Raw genomic sequence first — 21,800 nt, 5'->3', positions numbered from 1 at the left:
TACACCAACCCACAAGCTTGTGTGAAAACGGGAGGAGTTATATCTGATAGCTTCCCTATTGCTAGAGGCACCAGGCAGGGATGCTCCCTTTCCCCGTTACTGTTCGCAATAGCAATGGAACCATTAGGTTACGTGGAGTGGAGTGGTAGAGAGGGCCTGAGACAGAGAGAAAAGAAATAAGCACCTACATAAGTTCACAGACCTAGCATATGTGATGTACAAAAGACTGATAGCTATGAACTGGAAAGCGGCCATAGCTCCAGATCTGAAAACCTGGCACAGCAGGACACTGCGGTGGGCTAGCGCAGTCTCACTGGTACTGCAAAAATTAGCAAGGGAGGGCCAACACCACACAGGAAGTGAAGTCTGGGAAACTTTAATAAGCAGACTAGAGGCCAAGAACGATGAGAGACCGCCATGAAATGGATTAGATGTAGTCCCTGAGATAGTCACACTTATACCTAACCAATCTCAATACCCCAAGTAAACTGGAAAGGACAAAACTATAAAATTAGAGAACGCTCCCACACCCACCACCTCTACCTGTTGCAACCCATAGTGACTAACAAGCAAGGGGTCAATAACCAGACCAGGAACATTAAGCTCCGGGGAGCCACGCGCCACAAACTGACACTAGTTTGGGCCTCCCCCACCAACGTAAATAATCACATATCATTAGGAAAGAGCATCACCAAGCTGGGGAACACAAGGCCACTAAAGCCACACTGCTAGTCTTATTACCCAGATACCGCAGTTGAACACTTCCTGAGTATAATAACAAGACCTAAGTTAAGTTTTACTGTTTACCTGTATGTTAATTGTATAACAGATCTACCATATCCTGATATTGTAAATGTTAAATGTCGGAAGAAGATCCAAACTGAAAATTCAATAAAAATATATATATTTTTTAAAACAGCATGTGAACAGCCACATCTGCTTACCTCCAGATATCACCACTTTTGCACTAGTCAGCTCTGGTCGATCAGTTTTCGTCAGATTCTGTTCAACCCACTGAGACAGACCAACTGGTGAGCCCGCCGCCACTGCATGGAAAAATGACCATGATGAGCATTTTCAAAAATAATCAAATTGGCATAAACATTAGTGTTGCATGATACGTTTGCACCGAGTGAACGGTAAGAATCGGTTCTTCCAGCAGGCACTCAGCACAACAAACCACGTACAAGTGGCTGGCCTACCTTATTAAAAGGGTAGGTTCAAATGGGCAGACATTGTTTCATATGGCGCATTATACAGTGCTCTGGACTCCAACTGGGGAACCCCCAAGTAGCGCAGTAAATGCATCTCTTAACAATCGGCTAAGAACATTTCACCTCTGTGGATTACAAGCCAGAAGTTATGAATGAAAAGAACAATAAAACAAAAAGTGCGCGCTATGGCAATTGCAATGAGACCAGTTGAAGGTCACAAAGAATGACTTCACAGAGTGACTCATGCTGGAGCTCGACTTCTGAAGAATGTTACCAATGCAATGCTTGCAACTGAACTACCAAACCCACTTTCAACCCAACATTCAGAATTTTCATTCGTGTCCAAATTTACACACTCCTATACACTGCCCAGAACTACGCCTCCACTTCCTTCCACTCATGCTTCCCAGTGCAGACCAATCTTTAGTCATCTGTAGTAGTCCCATTTCAACCCTTCTTTGCAAAGGTTTAACGTACACTCTGTGCCAGACACTCCCACTCATCAGATAGGTTTCCCTAATATTGGTGCTAGGTACGACTGCGCTCTCAGGCAGACTTCTTCAGGCTCCATGATACAGGCCCGAGAAAGTCAATGTCCCTTCTCCATCCTCGTCACCGGTCTCTGAATAAACATTTCCATCAGTATCCTGAACCTAAGGGACATCGTAACCACATTATCTTCTGGAGCTGCTTAGCTACTAACTCACACTAAACACCATTACTTTCCGGGGCAAGAGACCACACTGGTGCTTTATGATGCACGTGATACATGTTCTCAATGAATGCATAAACATAGCAGGCCCCAGAATACATAGAGTCTACTCTGTCATTTGAATTACACTTTTGTCTGGATGCTGCGGGAACGAATGCGACTCAAAGAACAAAGCAATCAAAGACTGCAGTTTGTTCCCAAAACAAATGTTGTAAAGCGATCATCTAAACAGGTAGCGCTCCCAATGCCATAAAAAAGAAGGCAAATGGATACAAAAACGAGAAACCCTTAACAGTAAAAAATAAATGAAAAAATAATAATAATCATAATACCCGAGCTCCAAAAATCTGATGCAGAACAGTTGGTAAAAGCAAAACAAAGCTGCTAGATTTATTTACTGCAAAAGGAAGGACCATGGTCCAAGAATGACCCAGACATTGTGGGGTCGGCTGATCAGGCATTTAAAGGTGACAAACAGAATTGTAAAGGGTACTTTGCAGCCAGACTAGTCATCTGTCGACGGGTATGAGAAACTGTCACAGGCCGAAGTTCCCTTACAACGATTATCAGTGTGCCAGTCTAGGTCTGCAACTTCTGCCAGTCAATGCAATGGGTACCCACTATAGAAAGTTAAGTACCAACCTCTCGCAGGGATAGACGGTTTAGTGTGCATTCATAACCTCAATTGGTATGAACTACTCCAATCCAAGAGGACTTTACCAAAATAAAAACAAGTATTCAACATCAAATTGTGCATGTCTATGTACAATAATATCACTATAAAGAAAACTGAAAAGTTTCTTAAACAGTAGCCACAAAATGTAGTCTAGTGGCAACACTAGAATATCAAAAGGACACTATTTTAAAACTATTTTTAATTAAGAAACTTAACCCAGCGAATGTTATCTGGTTCGGAAAAAACAATGTACTATGGGATTATTATAGAATAAATCGTTTAACTGTTTTGGGATTTACTTGCAAGAGTGAACCATAAGCAAAACAAGCCAAAAGACCTGACGAGCCCACTGAACCCGGATTATTGATCTATTTTGCAATTCAAAGAGTACTCTGGGGCAATGAACTTCATTGCACATGGGACCGTGAGACACTGGCTACATCACTTTATACCTAAATACTTTCAAGAAACCCTGAGGCTGCGCGATGAGTGGATGTGCAGAACAGCTCGTGTATCTCAGGCTGCCCAAGACTGACTCTGTGGCTGAACTCAACAAACATCAACGGGGTATTTTACAGAAGTCACGTTACTCAGCAGGGAACTTCTAATTACCAACAAGGAATCGAAAGCTCCCCTCAGTAGTACCGGGCTTTAGCGCGGGGGGGATATAAAAAGCATGGGAAGGCACTCACCTTCTTCTGAAGAGGCACTGCCGCCGCTCACTGGTGCCGCCCCAAAGTTAGTGCCTCGCACAGACAGCACCTTCACAGCCTCGTCACACTTCACTGTGCACACTGCATTTCCTGGGGGATGAGATACATGGGCTTTAATCAGAGATCCGTACAACACCGAGCTGTAGGTTTAAATCTACGTCAAGCATCAAGTAACCACACCCCAGGATAGTCGGAGCACACAATTCCAGGATCACGGTTCCCAGCTGTTCTGTGCGTGAATATTCAAAGGTCGACCTCACTTATTTATATGCAAGCACTGTTGCCATAAAATGTGTGTCTCGCCACTGTGAGAGCCGGGACAAGAAATACAAAGCTGGCAAAATACCACTGACGGCCTAGGTAATGGGTAAGATGAAATAAGCAATGGTGGACAAAATGTAAATCCAAGAAGTTCACACACAAGCCCACGAGACGCCAGTAAATCCTGCAGTAGTGTCTCAATATTTTAGAAAATATACCCCACAATGAAGTGCATGTAGCTGCCTGACCTGAAAAACTGCAGATAATTTTGGGATTTGGTGCCTGAAAGTTGTGGCCTGCAGGACATCATGGCCACTCTGCTCTAAAGGCATGCATGGGATGGTAGGGGTCTGTAGAGAATTGGAAAGACATATAACAGCTCTCACATAAGGAATATGGGTGCTGCACACTATCACTCGTTGCTGGAAAGAGATTAGCTGTTAAGGAAAGTGGCGATCTATCTTCTCATCTATCGTGCAGGCTGGAGTAGGCCAACCAGGGTGAGAAGCTCCACTGCACAGTGAAAGAAGATTCCATGGGCGACTTGTTCCCGAACATGCTAAACTAGACCAAGTGCTCAGAAAGATCAAGACTACAACTCTTCAGATGTGAAAACCCAAGAGCCGTTTGAAGAATCAGGCAGAGCAGAGTTGGACCAGCCTTGAATCAGAAGCAAATTGGCTGCGACAGGCATCCATTTTTTCTGCTGGTAGGCTCCCTTCCCATCTACTTGTAACATTGACGGAAGACGCAACAGACAAATTACTGTCGGCATGGCTCCATGCAAAAGGAATGTAGCATAACAATGGTGAGCAAGCTAAACATGGCTCTAATATATTTCTGTGGGCTGACCCTGACCACAGTGATTACTGTGATGCCTACCCCTCTCATAGGATAACACTGGGTTACCTCATTACATTAAAATAGCGATAACTTTCAATTGGGAGAAAGTAGGAAGCTCGAGTTTGGTGTCTACCATTAAATATGGTTTTATAATACAATTATTTAACTAAGATTTTAAGTCACAATGGTGAAAATACCACTTTTAGAAAGTTGGCATTTTCTTGTCCTAACCATTTGCACATAGCATCCTGGGTCACATATCTAAGAGTAGCTGCAGTTGGTCTTTGTGTATTGCTCCAAGACAGTGAGACAAAGGGGGAAATAGGTGTTGGCAGGATGGACAATCGCTGGCTTCATGAGGTTCACACTTGCCACATTTGCTTTTTACAAAGCCACTGCCTGAGCACACTCACAAAGGTTTTGACACTAGTCATTTCTGCCCGACACAAGCTGGGGCCAGGCCAAGGAAGCAGGACGATCAAGTCAGTGCTGTGGCAGGAACTCTCGAGAACCTTCTTCCAATTCAAAGCTGACACCAGGTATAAATAGTGGACCCTCTGACCCAGCTCTTCAGTACACCCCTGGACCTGTGGAAGACTCAGAAGGACTGCTATGCTGTTCTGCAAGGACTGCTACTCTGCTGCCTGAGTGAGAAGGACTGCACCTGCATCTTGTACTCAAGAGTTATATGGTTGGCTGGCCTCCTGATCAGAGGCTCAGGGACAGAAAAGACTCCAACCTCCTTGAACTCAGCACCTGGACTCTGCCTGCTGTGAGCCTTTCCTCCCAGGTGGTGCCACCCCAGTGCTGGGCCGTTGTAAATGCACCTAAAGGTGCTTTACCAGCCCAGCTGTGGTCCCTTGGGCAGAACAAATGCATTGTCTCGCAGTCACACATCGGAACAGCCACAGCAATATGCATACCCAAAACAGGACCCACAACTCCTTGGAACCGCCACAGCGCGACGCATCCTTGATGCAGGACCTTGCAGCCCAGATTAAGGTACTTTGTTCCACAGTCCTAGCATGATCCCTGTTTCCGGACAGCACTCCATCATAGTTGCCCTGAACATGTGGCTTTGTCCTGGTCTGGTGTGACCAGATGACCAAGGTTGGCGCTTTGTGCTATTAGGCACTATTCCCGCTTAAATCTTTAAAATTGCATATCTCAGGTTTTACTGATTGGGTTTTTGTTGTTTTGGTCTCAAATATATTCAGTTTTACTCTGTTATACTAAGTTGGTGTGGAACTTTTTTGTATTGTCTTTACCTTTATTACTGTTTGAAGTGTTGCATAAATACTTTACACATTGCCTCTAAGCTAAGACTCACTGCTTTTGAGCCCTCGTTAACTTGAGGTTTGTGTTTCACTCTGACAAGAATTGTGGCTGCTGCTTGAGTAGAGTTTTTCACCCCCCTACACAACAAGTAACTGACATTTCTACATCCACCAATTACCAGCTACCCCCCATGGTAACTGTGCAGATGTGGATTTAGCGGGCTCTATTATGGGCAAAATCCCATAATAATTCACAGTCCTACAGGTTTCTATGCAAGTACATGGTAAATGTGTGCTAAGAGGAGTGTTGAATCAAAGGAAAGGGTTGGCAAGAGTATTTCTAGGGAAGTGGAGGATGTAGCCAGGCAGTGGGAGCATTACATGCTCCCCTGTGATTAACAAGTGAGTTGTATGGGGAATTTTACCAGTCAGATTTTCTAACTTGTAAAATCGTGCCCAGATTTCCAATACCTCGGAATTCAGATTGCAGGAATGCCCAGCCACTTATTATTGGGTTCAGCAGTAGCTCATGCAGGGATACTGTGCTATCCAACCTGGAATCAGAGTTTAACTATATGTTACTTAATTAGGCCAGGAAAAAATAATCATTTCACACATACACAAGCAAGATTTAAAGAAGCCTGAAGTGCTCAGTTTAGATCTACTGCTCATTAAGATGTCCTTTACATCATCTTTGTACAATTAAAAAGCGTATTCCAAAGCGTAAGGCAGCCAAGCTGGCAGAGGAACACCACATAAGATAGTGGATGCATTAAGCGACTTCGGAGAAATTCACTCCACTTATTATAGTCAGTGGAACTCTTCAAGTGGGGAGTCCTTCAATTGCGTGTCCTTGCCTCCAGCATTTGTTGCCTGTGTATTAGTGATTTAAAAACCACTATTAGTGACTTGGAAAAACACCTTCTCTCTCAGGCTTGCACCTCCATTGTGCTTGGGAGGAGTCCCTTTTAACAATCTCCTCTTTGCTGATGACAAGCTGTTTTTTTTTTTCCAAAGACCACAATGGGGCTTACCAAAGTTTAGTGAGATTTGCTGGGTTTTGAAAGAGAACGGATTGTTAACTGATAAAGACAAAATAAGTTATATGGCCTTCAATACCCACATCTCACCTAGATCCACTATTACTCTGGGCCTTGTGTGACTTGAAAGGGTCACTGAACTTGGTTACTTAAGGGTCCGAATTTGAGTAGAATACTGGGCTGCCATCTTTAAAAAGAGCATTTTCTTAGACTCCAAGTCTAAATTTGACATATTGCTTCTTCTTTTATGACATTAGTCCACATTGAGATATGAATCAACAATCAGAGTAGCATAAAAACGTTAGATAACTCAAATCACGGAAGAGTAACAGATGGTGGAGAAAGTGTTTTCTTCAAACATGAGAAGAGCAATTTAGCCCTCCAATATTTATTGACAGAATCGCTTAAGGGTGCTCAAAATTACACACAGTGAATCATTGCTTTCAAAATTAAATAAGTATCTATGAAATTGTGTTTAAGTATTTTAACACTAGCATCTTCCACACAAAATGGGAACTGAGTGTACTCCCCTAAAGGTATCTGCAGATTATGAGAGTAGGTGGTAGAAACTGAGTTAATCACCGTTTCTCCATGTCTAGCTTAATGTATTATTCATAAACAATAGTTGGTCTAAAGCATCTAAAATCAAAACCATACAGCCTGCACCTTATGTAACGGAGGCACTCACTTAGATAGTTTCAACTTTTACAGTAACCCGGTTTATTCCACCTCTGTGTGACGGTTTCAAATTACTTTTTTGAAACATTAGTTTGCCTACAATAAGAAAGTACCTGGTTATGAAATTGATTTAACCATGTTTTGAGTTATTTGCTGTTTTGTTAGCATCTTGATGTGAGCAACGTGTTGCAATTAATATATAATTTCTGCTGAGCGTTTGCCACTGGTCCTGTTTCTTTTTAGATATAGTGTATGTTTTCTTTGCCATCATTATGTTTTGTATAATATCATGATTGGACCCAAAATTACTCTTATATTGATTGGTTATACATATAATGTATAAAGGTGAACTGAAGGTCCTACTCGAGAGTAGAAAATAACTAAAAGGTCAAACTGACGAACTGGGAGTAAATAGACAGTGTTAAGTAACAGCAAAAAGCAAGAACTGTGACAGCAAAGTTTCTAAGCAGGAAGGCATGGTACTTTAATTAAAAACCAGGTGGCCCCTCTCCCCTAAATTTGAATCCTGACAAGGCCATAAGCCTTTAAATGTTTCGCAGAACGGAAACCACGTACTATTATAGCAAAAAAACGACACTCAGGATAGCTCATAGAAGTCTAGCATATGCTTATTACAAAATAGCCAGCAGGCATCACAATAAGCAAAGGCAAATCTTTGCAATAATGGGACCAGAGCTTCGTACCCTGATCATTGCTACCAGGCAACGCTACAAGCCATACATTTCGGCGTGAAATGTATGCACTTTTTCTCACTGTAAACGATTGAAAGGCAAACACGTGATGGGCCAAAACTACAAATAGGTACAAATGAGCAGGTACCAGATGTTCTCATGGGAAGACTTCAAGACCACCTTAGAAGACAGATACAATTGTCTCAGGTACAACAGCTGAAAACATTCATCTCTGCAGTTATCACTTTGCTCCGCCATCTTCACAACGAGGCTACACTTACTAGGACAGTTGAGCAAAAAATTGGCAATTTACACCACGAGATACAAAAATGACCACGCTTTTTTAAATGCAAACAGTGATGTATATACGTTTTGCTCTCAATTAAATCAAATGAAATAACAGCAAAAACCTATTATGTAAAATGCTTGGATGTAGCTGACTCAATCCAATAAGTGCTTTATCAAAACAAGTTACATTTATTATTACTTTGAACTCCTGGAGAGGCTTGCATCCCAGTAAACTGACCGTAATCAACTTTGGACAGAACGGCAATCTTGACAAGAGTAGCCCCGATCGCTGTGATCAGAAAAGGAATTATGCGATGTGTCTTTCGGAAATGGAAATTGAAAGATTTTATAACATTTGTAACGTTTATTTCGAGAGTAAGATCATGGTTGACCAGAATTCAATGTTCTTACAAATACTGAGATGGACATGAGGTTCCTCAAAGGTTCTAGTTCATCAAAGAGTAGCAGGTCTGATCGACCTCTTAACACTATCATTAACATGCCCTTTAATATTTAGGAGAACTGTACATGCATACTATTGCCAGATGATATTTATTATTCTCAATTAAGTCATAGAATTTCAAGTCCCTGCTGTTCAGCAACACCAAGACTGCAGACCACTTTTCCCATCAGTAATTACTTGATATGACTGCAACCTCAAGAGCATGCAACTCTGCCCTATTACCGTGGGGCGCTGTTCACCGTCCATGATGTGAAGAAAGCGGGTTTACTCTGTGTACTATTCACATTAAAATGCAGCTTATGGTAAACATGCGGTGCCTACTGAAAGCCAGCTTTCTGCCAGCACAAAGCTTTTGTAAATCTGCACCTCTCTGGTGCTTCATCAAGCAAAGTCTGTCATAAATGCAAAGAAGGAAACTCTATTGCACATGTTTTGCAGAGAAAGCAAGCATATTCTTCTAGAGTGGAAATTTACAGTGGATATTCTGTTTAACGAAAACGTGCCCAAACGTCCAACAAAATTATATCATCTTTAGTATAAATGTTCACAAATGACTATCTCAGCTGCTTATATTTTCCACACTTGCATCTTTTAATTTCACCGTCCACAGGCAAGATAAAAACAATTATTGGAAAAGCCAACTGTCCTTGCTATTGTCAAAAAAGCAACACAGAGGGTGGGAGCACAGAGTCAAATGCACAAGGAGGCGGGTGGGTGACAGAGCAACGTAAGGGGAAAGACGTACACGAGGGAGACAGCATGAAAACACATGCACTCGCATGGAGTGCTCAAAACAAAGGAAAAAAGTAGTGCTAGAAAAGCAAGCGATATAAGCACAGACACCAGTCAATTAAAGCATTGGTAAAGAGGCCATCCTCCATGGGAGGGACACACACCAGTCTTACAAGCAGGGGCATGAATAAAAAGCAGGCAAATGAGAGGGACAAGGAAAGGCATTCAATGGTAAGCGATGAGGTCTCTGAGCCACTCTGTGTTCTTGGTAAGCCACAATATGCCTCCTAAAAGACAGCACATGCGCTGTCTAGTAGGCTCGACCTAAAAGTACTTGCCACAAAACTGCAAGGGGTTGTATAAAAAACTCAGAAGGGAATGAAACACCCCCATAGGCTTCTATTTGAAAGGCTGGGCCATATGTCTCTACAATATGCAAGGTCCAAGAGAAGCGTGGGTTCATAAATGTTTTATGCAAGCCAAATACATATTGCACTTAGGAAATCACTGTTACACATAGGTCTCCGCACTCTCACAAGACCTCAGTGTGGCCATGTGACGGCCAACCAGGAAATATCTTGTGTCAGCCTCGTTATGAAAATACCAGAGAGCTGATGAGATTAAACTACCTCGATCAACGGGACTAAAACATCACAAATCAAAAAATCTCATTCTGGTCCATTTTCAACTTAAACTGTATACAAATTGTCATTGTATCTGCTGTGGTGCTTAATCATGTCACAGCCACTGTTGCTAACCACGTGGAAGACACACCCACTTCTAATCAGCAACTTCAATTTTAATGAAATACTGTGATACGAGTCAAAACTGGTGTTCACTCTCTCTCTGCAAAACTATAATCTCAAATTGCAACTTTAACAATATTTCCTATATGTATTATTACACAGATGCCTCCAAACGACCAATGATTTCAATTCATGAGCCCTAAACCAGCAAAGTAATTTTCCTTCAGATCCTATTAGACAGAAAGGATACTTGTGCTGGCTAAAGACAGAACGCTCCCCATGGACAAGTAACAAGAAGGTCACATGCTTTTCTAAAGCAATTGAGAGGTTCAGTGCCTGAGTTATTACATAGGAAAGGGCTAGAGATTCAATATTTCTCAGTGATATTGTTTAAAGTGTTTACCTCTATGCCCTTGATCAAGACAAATGATATGGTTCACTATTTCAACGCAACGGTGGTTAATAACCAGCAGTAGCTTAGCGCACACTAAACATAAAGGAAACTGTATCAATTTATTGACTTCACATTATGTGCATTTGTTGCATTTCTCACAAGAACAAATTACTACTGGCACACAAACCAGAACCATATCCTGGATACCCTGAGTGTGACAATACTAAAAATGGTTAGGTTTCCATATGGTTTATGTCTGCAAAGGTGCTAACGTAATATTTTTTTATTATTTATCATTCTCACACAGCGATTCTGTAACTCAAGGTATCATCTTCACATTACAATCAACGGTGGAAAAGAAAGCATTGAATCCAAAGCTAATACATCTGGTGAGCAAGCAGTATATAACTACAGCAATAGGGATGCACTGAGAACAGCAAATGACAAATTGGAAGGCATTAGTTTAGGATGTGAACTGGCAGAAAAAAATGGGGTTTACAATATTACCTGAAGGTGAGAAAAGTACTCTGCTAATGTCAACAGGGGTACGCCATTAAATTGAGACACATTAGTGAATTGAGACCCATTTCTAAGTTTTTGTGCACTTATGTTTCGGTGAAAGCTAGTAATCGAAGAACCGCTGTATCAAAGCAACAAAACCATACTCTTATTCTTGAGATCTGAAGTAACCTCTTAGTGGGCAGCAGGATTTCATTACCCTGCAGCCAAGACACAGTGGCCTTCCCCTCACACAAACGTTGGTTCTAGCTCCCATTCTGTTGAGTCTGCATATGAAACTGCTGAGAACCCTAAAGGAGGACGACACATATATGTATTCACTACTATGCAAAAGATACACAGATCTGCATAAAGGTCTTCTCAATGAAATGCACATGCACTCAAAATTCTCCTGCAAAATGTACGACTGGTGGTCCTCCAACCTACTAAAGTTGACTAAAGTTGACGGGGTGGCTCTGCTCCATGCCTAGCCAATGAGGTCCACACTTTGGCTACGTGGTTCAAATAAAACCTACTCAAGTCTCCACTTGTAAACCATACAAAATCTAAAGCCAGAGCCACGTTTTGTGATGTTAAGTAATTTAAGTCATTTCTTTATGTAAATGACTTCCAACGTGTTCGAAGCTATATCATAAATAAGAATCAACAACTCTATTTGGGCAGTTTGTACCATTTCCTCACTAACATCTATCAGGAGACATGAAAAATGCAGTCATAGTTCCCTGTTGCTGAGCGGCTTTCATTGGGTATCATTCGACAGTTAATTAAGGCTTAGATGCTCTCTGATCACATATTAACCAATACACCTGTCTACCTTTGATCTGGGCTCAAGGTATTTGGTGTCAGCATGAAGTTAAGACGCTTCTACAATTTTAGACTTGAGACCAAAACACATCAATGCTCACAAAACTGAAAGCTAAGCCTTCTTATGGGCAGCTCAATCACTATGGAACTGTCTGACATTATCAGATGTGCCAAGACTCTTATGATTTTCCAGTGGAACTGAAAAAACAGCACTTCAAACTGTACCTAAATGAAGTACGCCTACGCTGACCTGATCTCCTTCCACGGGCGTTTACACAAAGTTCAACTTCATTTTAGCAACAGGTTTGTTCTTTCTCGCATCCCCACCTCACACCGTTCTATCACCCGTACTCAAACAGAACCCATGCTTTTAATAACCTTAACTGTTCTAACAAGTTATGTGGCAGTGCTGGTTTCAATGTTTGATCGCCGACCCGTGTTACATGTTATAAACATGAGCCATGATCTCAATGCAATAAATGGTTTTATGTATAGCATGAGGCCACCATCAGTGAGTGTGCTTTATAAGAATGCAAAATAAATAAGTCTTCCTACCTGTGTGCATTGTCCATCCTCCTCTCCCGCTCACCCTGCATTTGCCCGTCCCGTCCTGCTCTCGCTACTCACTGCAGGACACTCATTCGCACTCCCTCATCGCCCCTATCCACATCTTACAGATCTCATGGTAGAGGGGAATGAAAACATGAAGGGTTTTGAGGACCCTTCAAGGCCGTCACCTTAAAAAAAAAAAAATCAATCCCCACGCATAAGCCACATCATCTCTCATTCCAGAAGAATTTGTAATTTGGACTGAGGGCTTTCCTCGGAGAAGAAAAGCAAAAGCTCGAGGATATTCAAAAGAGAAATACTTAATCTAAGTCCCACAAAATGTTTGCTTCTGTTTATGCAAGTGTGTTCTGCCTTTTTAATCACCTTTCTCGTCTTACATCCCAAAATGAGTGTTTGACTTGTGACATCCTCACCTGCATAGATGGTTCGCACGAACGTATCCGGAGACTTGATTGCAATGACATCAGACACGGGGGCTACATCGAGCTTGGCAGCTACTCTTGGCAGAAGACTCTGAAATAGAAACACAGAGACTGAACAAAGAGATGATGCTTTCAAAGCTTGCATGGGTGCACCAGGCAGGCTTTCACTGGACCATCCACGGCTATCTGCAGAAGACCAAATCAGAGGCCTGCGCCTCTCCATCACTACCTCTGTCCACTCTGACATCAGATCACTTTCTAGCGCCTAGAAAATAATATGGGCCATGTCTGGAACTATCTTACATTACCAAATAACTATCGTTACTCGCCTAACTCAGAATACCATTATCGTGCTCACACTTCCAAGACACTGACAATGTAGCAAACAGATTATAGCGGGGAAAAAACTCTCAGGCACGTTCACCCTCACGGTGCGGGCACTCCACTAACTCCACTTTAACATTAAGCTAATCTACAAGATCGCTCTGCTTTAACCACAAGTGTGCACACATAGCAAATCCCCAAAATTCTGTAGCTGTGCAATAAACACATCTGCATGCCCAAACAAATCTATTTTACAGCAACATAAATCAATGCAACTTAAAGCAACAAATCATAGTGCAGGTAGCACGACTATAAAGCACACCCTCAAAACATCGACAGCAGAAACATGTACCTCAGGAGGAAACAGAGCAGCTCTGCCTCACTGGGGCAAGAAGCAAAGAGAAATGACACAATCCTAAATGCTGCACCATACTGTTGTATTGTGAGAGTGTCCTCGCGCTTATAGCGAGAGCGGCCTCGCGCTTAGGAATGAAAGAATGTGTGTATTTACGAATGTGGACGGTTGTTTGGATGAGATGCGGGCAGAGAAGGATGGTCAGAGATGTTGGGACTGTATTTTCCTGTAATTAGCAATAAACATCGTAAGAAACTATTGCGGCTGGAGGATCATTAATACACATACCAGTGCCACCATCCAGTGGGCAACTGTTTGATCTCAACTGATCGGGGTAAATCTAACTGCTCTTTCTAGGAGATACTGCTAAGCAATACAAGCTCAGGTAACAAGTGATGGGGCCTCTGCTCTGATCACTCGGAACCTGAACCGAAGTCAGTCACTGATTTTGGAGAATGGCTACTCTCACTGAAAGTACTAGTCAAAAGCACTGTAGCACACAACACATTTAATTGTCCTACTAACAGTAAAAAGAAAGCATAAAAACGTAATATTTACATGGTCTTAACACGCCTGAAAAGTGATATTATGGCGTCCTTTTAAAGCCGTGCTGCAGTTACTTTGGGTTTCACATTCCAGGGGCTGCTGGCGTGTGCGAGGGTGGGTGTTGACAGGGGGCTCCGCCTTGAAGGCGCACTGTTTCACATCACTCTAGGTTACGGGGAATAGCCAATAGAAACACGTTCTTGATTTTCTACTGCAGCTTCGCATCTAGAACAGAGGGCTACACCAGCAATGCCACCTCCTCGCCCCCCTGCTCTGGCCTCTTGTTCTCTGAATGGAAAGTAACGACCCCTCATAGTTTGTGCTTTGAGGCGGCCTTGTGGTGGTAAGGTGCTATACAAATAAGACCCGACGAACAAGCTGAACTTGTTAAAAACAGGTAAGTGCGCTGAGGAACTACTAGGCTCTGCTAGCCCTGGAAACAGGTCATTGTCTTGTGTGACCTGCAGTGTAGGGCTTCGTACTGTAATCAAACCCTAATCTACAACCTGGGTACCGGATACAGAGTCCTTTTCCACAGACTGACTGCTACATGGCGGATAATCATTACTCGCGCCTTAACACAAAGAAAGCTGCTGGTGCCATGCGTCAGTGGACGCCGAGGATGTTCTGCCCACATTTAGGGACTACTTTGGGGGGAGGCGTGTCCCGTGACAGCTGTGTTCATCAATTAACCACATATCAGATGTGTGCACCGTGACCTGTGTGCAGTAATGCCCCCCTCCCCCCAGCATTCGTGCACACGTTGGTACCGAGGCAGAGTACGGACTCTGCAGACTTTGCGAACACAGTCAGTTTTGGCAGCTGGTTGTGGCCAATCCGCATTTGTTCTGTGCAGTAGCGGGCCCAGGTCCACCAGAAGCTGCTACAGATCATAACAAACCCAGAGCATTACACATCTCTGGCTGGCGATCACACCCAGCAGCAGGCTCCCAACCCCACGGTAACAGATGTGTTTGCGTTTCGCTCCCCGCTCACCTTCCCAAAGGCAGATGCTCCGGCACAGATGTGAGTGAAACTGAACTGCTTCTGAGTCGCCAGAATCAATGGAGTCAGCTCCTCTGGGGGTAGAGAAGAGATGTCAGACTTCGAGGCCGTTTCATAGGAACACGACTATTGCGCCGCTTACTAACAATTGTTACAGCTTAAAAACATCAGTCAACGAATTCTTTAGTGTCAACTTGAGGAAAAACGAGAACTGTTTTTTTTTTTTTTATACACATTAGTTTAGTCTCCAAGTATGGTGATAAAAGCAAGCGACTTACCCTGCGCCGATCCTGGTCGATATGGGTGTTATCCATGGAACCCACCTCATGCCTCTAGTGCCATCTGGTGGCAGGTCTTGCAAACCAAGGCATTTGGAGGGTAAGAAGGAGGCATAAACTGGATAATTTAGATGCACCAAATCAAGGCGAACCCCCATTTTGGTCAAATATCCCGAATTCATCATCACTAGTGTATTTTAGCTTAATCAAACGTGTGTGTTCGGGCAAAATTCGTAAGCTTTAGACCAGCAAAAAACAATTCAAGTGGAGCTAGAAACCGATACCACTGCAGGCAAATAGTGCATATAAATAGTGCATATGTTAGATACTTTACTCGCGCCCTGGGGTAGAGTAAATGCAGCTCCTAATTGAAGTGTCACACTCACTGGAGGAGGACGACTTAGCTCAGATGGGACACGCCGCACAGACGTGAAACTCACCACTTAGAGGTATAGAGATTATTTAGAACCACAAAGAAACTACTAATATTCTGCAGATGGCATCTCAAGCGAAAGACTTAGGAACGTCAACAGCCCTGTTTACATTTGACACTGTCCTGGAAGGGCACGTTGAATGCTGAACTGTAGCTCCCCCCTCGGTGACCAGCTTCTCACTCATTAGAATAGTGTCATTCACACAGGATACCTACTTCAGAGACACTCATTCTCCCCAAATCCATACCTACTGAAGAGAGGGGCAAAGGGGGGTGTACACACGTCAGAAGTGGGCACGGAGTTTGTGCACACAGTGTAGTCCCTCTGGCCCGTACACTGAAGTCAATACCAACAGAGCAGGGTTTGAGGCGAGACCCAGCTGGGAGCTCTACAGATCTCCACGGCAGCCACAAGCCTGACATCTAACACTGCAGAGGTCTTTAACGATGGAGAATATTCTAAGAAAACTTCAAGAAGGGTAACTTTACCATCTCAAAACATTCGTCTCAGCTGGCTACAGCAGCAATAAAACAAACACATCCATGAACAACCAAACGCAAACTGCTTGTTCTCTCTTACAGAGACCACATGCTATGGCGCTTATGGCTTTTCATTTCAACAGACAGCACCTAAGGTAAGTGAAAACGCACTGGCAAAGCCAATAAGCCTTACTATTGTATACATAAAAATAATACTTTATAGATTTGATGGGTTTGTGTGTGGTTGTGTGGATGGGGGAATGTGGTAATGAGTTAGGAGTGAGTCACCAGTCAGATACATGAGTGCAAGAATTAATGTATTACTCAGTGCACAGACAAGTATAGGCAGAGTGAGTTCATAGATGGAAGAACGAATGAACAAGTAAGTGCACTGGAGGATGGCGGGATGGATTGGTAAGCTCATGGATGGATGCAGACAGGCTAAGCCGATTTTACAGGCTAAGGCTTCAGACATTAGTAAAAGTGTCATAAAAACACCCAGGATTATACCGGGCCTTGGCAGGGTTATGGCAAGAATGCCTATATTATATGCAAAGAATGAACGCCATTACGTCAATGCACAAATTATGTAGCACTGGAAGCCACCATGCCAACAAAGCCCACTTGTAGGAAGGTGGCTCTGTATGCACTATTTCAAAGTAAGGAATAGTATGCACAGAGTCCAAGGGTTCCCCTTAGAGGTAAGATAGTGGTAAAAAGAGATAATTCTAATGCTCTATTTTGTGGTAGTGTGGTCGAGCAGTAGGCTTATCAGAGGATAGTGTTAAGCATTTGTTGTACACACACAGGCAATAAATGAGGAACACACACTCAGAGACAATTCCAGGCCAATAGGTTTTTGTATAGAAAAATATCTTTTATTAGTTTATTTTAAGAACCACAGGTTCAAGATTTACAAGTAATGCTTTAAATGAAAGGTACTTCACTTAGGAACTTTAGGAACTTTGAATTAGCAAAATAGCATATACAGTTTTCACATAAATGACATATAGCTATTTTAAAACTAGACAGTGCAATTTTCAACAGTATCTGGGGGAGGTAAGTGTTTGTTAGTTTTTGCAGGTAAGTAAACCACCTAAGGGGTTCAAACATGGGTCCAAGGTAGCCCACCGTTGGGGGTTCAGAGCAACCCCAAAGTTACCACACCAGCAGCTCAGGGCCGGTCAGGTGCAGAGGTCAAAGTGGTGCCCAAAACGCATAGGCTTCAATGGAGAAGGGGGTGCCCCGGTTCCAGTCTGCCAGCAGGTAAGTACCCGCGTCTTTGGAGGGCAGACCAGGGGGTTTTTGTAGGGCACCGGGGGGGGGGGGGGGGGAAACAAGTCAGCACAGAAAGTACACCCTCAGCGGCACGGGCCGGCCGGGTGCAGTGTGCAAACAAGCGTTGGGTTCTCAATAGGAATCAATGGGAGACCAAGGGGTCTCTTCAGCGATGCAGGCAGGCAAGGGGGGGCTCCTCGGGGTAGCCACCACCTGGGCAAGGGAGAGGGCCACCTGGGGGTCGCTCCTGCACTGGAGGTCGAATCCTTCAGGTCCTGGGGGCTGCAGGTACAGAGTCTTTACCAGGCGTCGGGCCTTTGAAGCAGGCAGTCGCGGTCAGGGGGAGCCTCGGGTTTCCCTCTGCAGGCGTCGCTGTGGGGGCTCAGAGGGGTCAACTCTGGCTACTCACGGTCTCGTAGTCGCCGGAGAGTCCTCCCTGTGGTGTTTATTCTCCACAAGTCGAGCCGGGGGCGTCGGGTGCAGAGTGCAAAGTCTCACGCTTCAGGCGGGAAACGTGTGTTGTTTCAAAGTTGCTTCTTTGTTGCAAAGTGGCAGTCTTTGGGGAACAGAGCCGCTGTCCTCAGGAGTTCTTGGTCCTTATAGATGCAGGGTAGTCCTCTGAGGCTTCAGAGGTTGCTGGACCCTGGGAACGCGTCGCTGGAGCAGTGTCTTTAGAAGTGGGGAGACAGGCCGGTAGAGCTGGGGCCAAAGCAGTTGGTGTCTCCGTCTTCTCTGCAGGTTTTTCAGCTCAGCAGTCCTCTTCTTCTTAGGTTGCAGGAATCTGAGTTCCTAGGTTCTGGGGAGCCCCTAAATACTGAATTTAGGGGTGTGTTTAGGTCTGGGGGGTTAGTAGCCAATGGCTACTAGCCCGGAGGGTGGCTACACCCTCTTTGTGCCTCCTCCCTGAGGGGAGGGGGGCACATCCCTAATCCTATTGGGGGAATCCTCCATCTGCAAGATGGAGGATTTCTAAAAGTTAGTCACCTCAGCTCAGGACACCTTAGGGGCTGTCCTGACTGGCCAGTGACTCCTCCTTGTTTTTCTCATTATCTCCTCCGGCCTTGCGGCCAAAAGTGGGACCGTGGCCGGAGAACTCCACTAGCTGGAGTGCCCTGGGGTGCTGTAACAAAGGGGGTGAGCCTTTGAGGCTCACCGCCAGGTGTTACAGTTCCTGCAGGGGGAGGTGATAAGCATCTCCACCCAGTACAGGCTTTGTTACTAGCCACAGAGTGACAAAGGCACTCTCCCCATGTAGCCAGCAACATGTCTGGTGTGTGGCAGGCTGCTAAAACCAGTCAGCCTACACGGGTAGTCGGTTAAGGTTTCAGGGGGCACCTCTAAGGTGCCCTCTGGGGTGTATGTTACAATAAAATGTACACTGGCATCAGTGTGCATTGATTGTGCTGAGAAGTTTGATACCAAACTTCACAGTTTTCAGTGTAGCCATTATGGTGCTGTGGAGTTCGTGCATGACAGACTCCCAGACCATATACTCTTATGGCTACCCTGCACTTACAATGTCTAATGTTTTGCTTAGACAGTGTAGGGGCACAGTGCTCGTGCACTTATGCCCTCACCTATGGTATAGTGCACCCTGCCTTAGGGCTGTAAGGCCTGCTAGAGGGGTGACTTATCTATACTTCATAGGCAGTGTGAGGTTGGCATGGCACCCTGAGGGGAGTGCCATGTCGACTTAGTCATTTTTCTCCCCACTAGCACACACAAGCTGGCAAGCAGTGTGTCTGTGCTGAGTGAGGGGTCCCCAGGGTGGCATAAGACATGCTGCAGCCCTTAGAGACCTTCCCTGGCATCAGGGCCCTTGGTACCAGGGGTACCAGTTACAAGGGACTTACCTGGATGCCAGGGTGTGCCAATTGTGGAAACAAAAGTACAGGTTAGGGAAAGAACACTGGTGCTGGGGCCTGGTTAGCAGGCCTCAGCACACTTTCAAATCAAAACTTCGCATGAGCAAAGGCAAAAAGTCAGGGGGTAACCATGCCAAGGAGGCCTTTCCTTACTCCACTCTATATACAAAATTAGCACCATTATACATATTGAGGCTTGCTCCATCAGAATACTCATTAATGCATGCTCAGATTTCCACCACCATTGGTCCATCCTAACTACGGGTCTAGATTTACTCCATTACTCAGTAATCGCTAGTACAAGTTCAGATTTGCACCCTGGAATCATGAGTGTTTGACCATAGTTGTCCCTTAACTTAGAAGACAAAACTGCACAGGCACGTCTGAACAATCAGTCATTCATTCATATTCAAATTTGCAATGAAAATGAAGGCGGGGTGTTGATAGGACATACAAATCCACTGACAAAAGTGCAAGTTCCCCTCCAAAAATGTCAATTCACAAAAGGAAACGGCCACTACCACTGTAGTATTATAATAAGCCACGCAGCCTTAAGGTTACACCCGTCCAGCGGTGAAGTAAGTCACACACTACACAAAGGGCACTCACTAGAACAGCAATCAAATCACACTAAAAACCAACGAGCTTAAGGAATGACATTACCGTGACAGACAACGGACAGGGAGACTAAATGCAATAAAGTGCAAGTGGGATAACTATTTACATGAAGCAAGAGTTACCACAACATTAAGTCAACATACGAAGAAAAGAATCGCTTCGGAACGTGGACTGGTGCTGCTTGCGGACACCCCTCTCTGTGAAGTTAGGGGATGCCCATAAAAGTACGGGAACACCTGGGACTATTGGATAAAATATAGAAATATTTCCGGAAAAAAGACAGATGTGAAGAACTGAAATATGTCACTTGCCTGGTATGGGCTATAGTTCCTTTTTCCCCTAAGGTATCTTTATTGTTTTATCATAGAACAACACACATATCTAGCACTAGAAACACGGATACGTTTCTCAATGGCAGTTCAACGATGCAGTCTATCGAAGTGCACTCAGGCAAACTCGCATGGCGTGAGGCCATCAGTACAGTATAACTCAGTGCGGTTTTACCAGGTGGAAATAAACCATGAATAACAATGTCAACGCGTGCAGCCCTCCCTCCCAGCCTTCTGAGGTAGGGAGTAGCGGCACTTTCGCCTGCCTCCCTCGTGCCACCGCCGCTCTATCACAGGACTCATCAAGGTACCAGGGCACGTGGCCAATTCCAGGTCCCTGCGGTACATCTGCCTTCCCTGTCCACAGCGTGACCCGGGTCACGCCTTCCACACAGGCCTCGGAAACACGGCGGTTGTGCTTCTGATTCCTGTTCCAATTTCTCGAGAAAATGTTCCATGGATCCATAGGTAGGCATCTCCCTTCCCCGGCTCTCGCGTCTGCTTGCACTGCCAGCTCCGCCTCAGCCCATCCCACCAGATCCCTCCTCCGCAACTCCACCACCGGGGCCTGCTGGATCGGATCTTTTTAGGTCTGTACCCACGAACAGTCAGAGTCACTCGCACCGAAGTGCTGCAGCATAATGGCTGGATGGCTTCCAAGAGCGGTGGCAGAATCCCCCAGCTCTGTACTGTAGACCAGGGTATCGAGCCATTCACTCCATCAAAGGCCATGTGATAGTCTATGAACCAACAGGCTGCTTTGTTTTACTTTTAGCGTCCCCTGGGTGACTAAGGAGAGGCCAGGAATGTGGTCTAACTACTACTGGCGCCCCCGATGCCAGTTTGTGTGGGAGGTATTAGGATGGTGGATTAGGCCCAGGATTCTGGTTCTGTTGTAAGTATTCTGGCATAAAATTTGGAATCTGCGTCGAACAGGGCAATTATCCTGTAATTCCCTGGTGTAGACCTTTCTTTAAGATCAGGATAAACCACTGCCATGTTGTGGGGACACACGGAGCTTCCAATGCATAAGAAGCTAAGTTAATTAGAAGCGGTGTCCAGTAAACCAAATTAGATTTTAAGAGGCTGTTTGGGAAAACGTTAAGACTCAGGGCACCATCTGATTTGGACCCCTTGATTACTAGCCTTATTGCATTAGCCTTCACAAGGGAGGGGACGTAAACTGGTGCAAATGGGCAGGATCACTTCTGACTCAGATTAGTATATATTGCTCTAAATTGGCTC

At 44.4% G+C, this 21,800-nt stretch overlaps 1 protein-coding gene across 1 annotated transcript in view; it reads right to left on the bottom strand.

Moving 5' to 3' along the window:
* ETFA (electron transfer flavoprotein subunit alpha) overlaps positions 1-21,800 on the bottom strand; it is a 179,919-nt gene that overhangs the window by 92,845 nt on the left and 65,274 nt on the right. The window contains exons 4-7 of the mRNA XM_069222028.1: positions 15,266-15,348; positions 13,036-13,135; positions 3,295-3,405; positions 945-1,046 (exon numbers count right to left, since the gene is read on the bottom strand). Of these exons, the coding sequence (XP_069078129.1) occupies positions 945-1,046; positions 3,295-3,405; positions 13,036-13,135; positions 15,266-15,348 (396 nt within the window). The remainder of the gene's footprint in view (positions 1-944; positions 1,047-3,294; positions 3,406-13,035; positions 13,136-15,265; positions 15,349-21,800) is intronic.

Source organism: Pleurodeles waltl, chromosome 3_1 (assembly GCF_031143425.1).
Source record: "Pleurodeles waltl isolate 20211129_DDA chromosome 3_1, aPleWal1.hap1.20221129, whole genome shotgun sequence".
NCBI classification, from domain to species: Eukaryota; Metazoa; Chordata; class Amphibia; order Caudata; family Salamandridae; genus Pleurodeles; species Pleurodeles waltl.
This window is presented reverse-complemented; position numbering and strand designations above follow the sequence as displayed.